The 6,088-nt window shown below is 58.2% G+C and overlaps 1 protein-coding gene across 1 annotated transcript in view; it reads right to left on the reverse strand.

Annotated features, from left to right (window-relative positions):
* The window catches only part of CRHBP (corticotropin releasing hormone binding protein), a 46,490-nt gene extending 41,896 nt beyond the window's left edge, over positions 1–4,594 (reverse strand). The window contains exons 1-5 of the mRNA XM_062212545.1: positions 4,514–4,594; positions 4,129–4,222; positions 3,704–3,861; positions 2,484–2,694; positions 644–792 (exon numbers count right to left, since the gene is read on the reverse strand). Coding sequence (XP_062068529.1) covers positions 644–792; positions 2,484–2,694; positions 3,704–3,861; positions 4,129–4,222; positions 4,514–4,594 — 693 coding nt within the window. The remainder of the gene's footprint in view (positions 1–643; positions 793–2,483; positions 2,695–3,703; positions 3,862–4,128; positions 4,223–4,513) is intronic.
* Positions 4,595–6,088: the final 1,494 nt, after the last annotated feature.

Genomic DNA, 6,088 nt, shown 5'->3' on the forward strand with positions numbered 1-6,088 from the left:
CACTAAGCTGCAGTCAAAAAAAGATACTACAGGCACCGGCGGTGAGCTCGGGGCTTGGAGGAAGACGGACGTACTCACTAGCTTCCCTCAACTCTGGGCATGAAGACTGCCTTTGACAGAGGCCAGCGTGAGTTATCTTAACCTGGGCACGCGGAATGACGGCGACCCAGGAAAGCAGCTCCAGGCAGGTCAACCAAGCCCGTGTTGAGGCCCGTGCAGAAGCTCGCTTGAAAACAAGCTGATAACGGTTCTCAGTGAATATCTGTTTTGAAAGTGAAATGTATTGGACTAAATTTAATGCAAATTACTCTTTGAAACTTTTGCTGTATTTTGCAATATAAAAATCCATTCTCGTGTTTGTTGCTATAGTTAGCATCCCTCGTGGCAGCTTTGTCAATGAGCTGCTTCCTGGGTGTGGAAGGAGATCGGAAGCAGCAGGGAAGCAGCTGTGTGCATTAGTCACGCTGGCACGGTGATCTCAAAGAGGCGGGCACAAGGGAGTTCAACGGTAATTACAGAGCGCAGCTCCCCGCATCCCCAGAAACGCAGCCACGGCGTCAGAACTGGCACCTGAGCACGCCCGCCCGCCTGCAGCCAGGCCAGCGCGCGCCGCTGACACCCGCAGCCAGCGAGAACGGCTCACCTTCACGTGCAGACGGCCGATGTGGCCCAGGGCGAGGTCAGAGATTCTGATCACCACGGGGTAGACGACAGAGAAGCTGCAGTTGCGGCGCTGGTGCGGCACCACCAGTGTGAACCTTCCGCTCGGAGTCGGAGAAACCACGTTGCAGGCTTTGTGGGGAAAACACGTTTGCATTAGCTGGCGTGCCGGGTTTTACAGAAACACTGCCACTTTACACGCGGTGGGACCGGTGTACCCAGAGAGAGCACACAGTGCAAGGGCCACTGGAGACTCGGAGCTGGGGATAAACACCGTCAGGGACAGGCAGACATGGCCTGGAGGCCGGCGGCAAGGGAGCCTCCGATGCTGCCCTCTGTAACCATTACAATCAACCCAACAATACAGAAAGGAGTGGCTCCAGCAACACTTCAGCCCACAGGGCCCAAGGGCAAACCAGGAATCTGGAAGGATTAGGGCCTGGGGTGAGGCCAGGCACCAGCTGTGGTCAGTGGGTTAAGCTGCTGCCTACAGTGCAGGCACCCAGTGTGAGGGCCAGTCCAGCTGGCTCCCTGCTCATGAACCTAGGAAGGCAGCAGATGATAACCTAAGTGCTTGGGCCCCTGCACACACATGGGAGGCCCAGATGAAGTTCCAGGGTCCTGGCCTGTCCCTGGTCCAGCCGTGACATTTGAGGCCATCTTGGGAGTGAAATAACAGATGGAAGATCTTTCCCTCTCTCTCTCCCCCTCCGTAATTCTGCCTTTCAAATAAAATTAAAAAAAAAAAAGCAAGTCCAGAAGTCAACCCCTGCCTGTCTATAGCAATATATTTTTAAATGATAAATGTTTGAGCAGTTTATAATACTGACAAAATAGGCTGAAAAAAATAGACAGCAGGCTTAGGCCATAAATATTTGCTGGGTGGGGTGGTAAGCTGACAAAAAGGTAATCTCTCAACGTTTAATTTACAGAAATTTCTGAAACTTTTTCATCACAATGTATTTATTCTTCTAGAGGTGATGGTGAGACCAGAAGCATCAGATTTCGCACTTTTTTTTTTTTTTTTTTTTTGCCAATTTTGGGATAAAAGTTTCTGGTGAACCAGAACACGTCAGAGCCACCGGTGGCCGCCTCCTGCTGTTTTCATTTAAAAGTCAAAGTCCCTGACAATTCTAGAAGGCTCCTGAATGATTCTAGAAGATTCTAGTCCCTAACCAGACAAAACAGTAGAAACACCTGGTTTTTTCCCTCCAGATTTATCCTGCACCCACCCCTGGAAACAGCCTTTCAGGGGCGGTGGCGTCTTCCAAAATACTGCTATTTAATAGAAATCCGGCCACAGCATGTTACTGTCCAGCAGATGAGGACAAGGCGTTTACTAACACCACCGTGGGCAGCCTGAAGTGATGAAGTCCGTGCTTCCGATTTCTCTCTCTGGGGAAAAAGCAGCAAGCAGGGAGTGAGCGCACTGCTTCAGGCTCAGGCTGCCACGTCTCACAGTGCCGTCTCCGAGTGCCCAGCAGACAGGAACTAAGCAGAAGGCGCCCGCAGGTGCTCGGGACACGCCCTGTGGCCCCACCTCCCTGCCCTGCAGCCTTCCACCTGCCTAGGAGTGACGAGGACCCAACTCTCGCCTGCTCCCTCAGCGTAGCCTAGATGTGGGAAACGACACGGGATGTGAAAGTGCTGCCAGACTCACCGGGTGGCTGAGGGATCAGGGCAAGACTTTGGAGAAGAGAAATTCGATTTTCATAATGACAAATGGAAAATATCACTGAGGTCATTTCTAATTACAAAAGAACCTCCATTCAAATCAGCCCTCAGGTAGCAACGCCCCACCTCGGCCCTCAAGGCCTACTTACGGAAGAGGTTGGGATCTGTCCTCACGGTCACTGTGAACCCATTTCCTGGGTGGTGGACCCGGAAGAGGATCATGGCCACGTTCTGGGAGGATGTGACACTCTGTCCACTGAGGCCCCCCGTGCAGAAATCCATGTAGCGTGCAGGCGTGGGCAGGGGGTGGTCCTGGGAACTGGGGAACTTCTCTCCCTTGAGAATCCAGCCATCAAAGACCTTTGGATAAACAAGAGTGTCATTGTTAAATCAACAACGGGAGTCACTGCACCTGTAGGACCTCTGCCCTTAATGTGTTGTACTACGCGAATTGATGGTAAAACTACTACTCAAACAGTTAAAAAAAAAAAAAAAAAAAAAAAACCTTAGGGAGGGCACAGACCTGGTGACCCCGTCAGTCCTGAAACTCCAGGGGTGCTGAGGAGGGGGGGAGCCAGGCAGAGGCGGCCCACACTCCCCACCTGCTCACTGCGACGGTCAGTGCCGGGGCAGTAATTATGCCCATTCATTTGCTCTCCTATGCCTGTTTTATCGCCTCCACCACTGTGGTTCTGATCCTGGTCCTGCGTCCCACAGCACTGCAGGAGAACCCTGGGGAATCGGGGCTCACTCGGCTCCTTCCCTCGCTCTGGTCACGGACACGCAGGGGGAGAAAAGCTGGAGCAACAATTCGCCCGTCAGCGGCTAAAAGGGCACACTTCAACACGGAGTGGAGAGCAGCTTGTTTCTGGTGCAGAAACTTCTAAGCACACAATTTCTGGGAACTTTTGAAGACCACAGCCCTCAGCAAACCCCCCCCCCCCATTCACTCTCGTTCTCTCTCGCTCGGTCACTCCACAAAAAGGTTTGGTTGCAGCCTCTCCCGTGATCACGTTTGCACTGACTGCTCCCAAGACGCCCAGCGCAGTCTGCACCGGGGGAAGCCTCCAGCACCCAGGACCTCTCCGGGTGCTGCCCCAGGCACCTGTTCTGCAGGGAACCCGGCTGGTTGTGGGTGTGGGGCAATGCGGGTAGGAGCCCACTGCCCTCTTGTGGCCTGCGCCCCCCCCCCCCCCCATGGAGCCCCAGGGCACGCATGGCTGCGTCTGGCGCAGGCACGGCCAATCTCAGGCGCGGGGCAGCTCCGCGGCTTTGAGCCTGGCGGACCCCAGGGCGCGCCAAGTCTCTGCAAGTTCTTGGGCGTGGAGCCCTGCAGCGCCCCGAGGCGGCCCCGGGCACGCGTCCTCACCTTCAGTAAGTCCCCGCCGGGGCAGTCCAGGGAGGCGCGGTCGATGCGCACGGTGAGCAGCTCCCCGGGCTCCGCGATGAGGAAGACGGCACAGTGCAGCTGGGGCCGGTCCGCGGTGAAGGTGAACTGGCCCTGGAGGCTCAGCGCGTCCACGCAGCCTGGGGAAGGCGCCCGTGACCCGCAGTGCTCTCCCCGCCGCTTCCCCGGGCTCACACCCTTTCCTGGAGCGCCCTCCCCGCACCGCTTCCCCGCAAACCCTCCCGGCGCCGCTTCCCCGCGAGCCTCCTCGGGCCAGTTCTCTGCTGGGGACCGCACCCTGCGCAGTCCTTGCCACCTCCAGTGACGGAGCCCCGGAGTCCGTGCCCCGCGCAAACCCGATCTTTCGCCCCCAAGCACCCAGCACTGAGACCCGCAGCCCGACTCACGCAGCGTGCGGCGGTACGGCTCCTCCCCGGCCGCGTCCCGTTTCGGGCTGGCGCCGAAGAGCAGGAAGGGGTCGTAGTCCTCCGCTTCCCGTAGCTGGCAAGGAGAACCGGATCCGTCCAGCCACGTCCCAGGGATGGGGAGGGGAGGGGAACCCTCCGTGGCTCAGCAGAGCGACCAGAGCCGGTCAGTGTCCCGCAGGGCCAGGGAGGACCCCGAGACCTCGGACCCTTTCCATCAAACCAGGACGCCCCCGGAGGCCGCAGGGAGGGAGGGGGCTGCTCGGGCGGAGGGCATGGAGACCCCAGCAGGGGCAGGAAGGCAGCCCAGGCAGGCAGCCTCTGCCGCGGGAGGCGCGCGGGGTCCGTGGGCGCGGCCAGGACTCACCTCCGGCTCCTGGCTGTGCCCTCGTAGGGCGGCCAGGCAGAGCAGGAGGAGGTGGCAGCCGAGTCTGCAGGCGGGCGACATGCTGGCCGGCGCTGCACACCGCACCTTGGCCCAGACCGAGGGCAGATGCTGCTGGGGTCCCCTCGCTGGGGCTCTTATAGAGCAGGGGGAGGGCAGCTCAGCCACCGCGAGCTACCCCATGTCGGTGACAAAGTGCGTGGTGATGACGAGGGTCCAGCCGTCAGCCACAGGTTGTCAGCACACGGCTCTGCTCTCCAAGTCATTTCAGCTCCTGCAGCTTGAGGGAGTGGAGGCGTGGGGAGAAGGGCGCAGGGGACAGCAGTAGGGAGGGCACGCCTCGGCCTGCTGCCACTACCCTGTGACATGCAAGGGACAGGTGACTGTGTTAGTCACACATGGCCTTATCACACAGGCTTGTCACATCACCCTGGGGGGACTGGCAGAGTGGCGCCGTCTGGTTTCACAGAACACGCCAGTGATGCAACAGCCAGCTTTCTTCCCACCCCTCATCCTTCACCCTGACCCGGCTGTTTATGGCATTTCCTTAACGGAGCGCTAACTCTGGGTGCCTGTGGACGATGGGCCTTCACTGAACCTGACGGCTCCCCCCGGACATGTACACAGCACACACTCGGCACAGGGGACCGCAGCTACAGCTCCCACGCACCTGACGCTGGGAGAGCCTGCCCGTCAGCCGCCAGCCCCACACACCCGGCTACGGAAGCCTCCAGAAGCTGGATTCCACTGCTCATGACCTGGGGGGCCTGAACTGCGCAGCAGTGAGCTGATCTTCGCCGCTGGAGACAGAAGCCAGGGCTCCCGCTGGCCTGCCAGACCGGACACAGAGCTTCAGTGGCAGCAAAGCTTCAAAATACTCACAGTTAAGCAGTGACCCTCCAGTGGCGTCAGACTTCATGTTTTCAGTTGAGAGAGAGCTGAGTGCTGGAGGGGCCTCTTATTTAATCAGGAGCCCCAGCCCCACCCCAACTGCACCCACCTGGGTCAACACAGTGCCCTGCAGAAGAGCACCCAAGGACACAGATCCGACCACCACGGCCTCCTCCCGCCTCCAGGGACAACATGGAAGTCTGGCCTGTCGAGAGGGGACAGTGAGCTGAGAGGACAAGGAGGAAAACAAGCGGCAGGACCCGGACACCAGGGCGTCTTCAGGTGTCTCCCACCCTGTCTGCGCCCAGCAGGAACTCTGGGCAATCCACAGGCATGCACAGTCCCCTCTCCCTCTCCCCACCAACCCCACAGGCCGTGGCCTCTCCCTGGACTCCAGGCCAGCACTCACCTGCAGACCCCAGTCTCTCCAATTTGGGAATCTGGCACCTGGTGCCCCTGCAGCTCTGTACTGCCTGTTAGCATCGCTAAGGAGACAGCCCTTCACACACACACACACACACACGTACAATTCACACGCTCACATTCACACAGAACACTGGTTTTCACTCATTTATACACACACTCACATACACTCACACTGTCCTACACATTCATAAACATTCACAACTCTATTACACGAAGTCATGGATTGTCACTCTTGTGCAT

Source organism: Lepus europaeus, chromosome 15 (assembly GCF_033115175.1).
Source record: "Lepus europaeus isolate LE1 chromosome 15, mLepTim1.pri, whole genome shotgun sequence".
In the NCBI taxonomy this organism is placed as follows: Eukaryota; Metazoa; Chordata; class Mammalia; order Lagomorpha; family Leporidae; genus Lepus; species Lepus europaeus.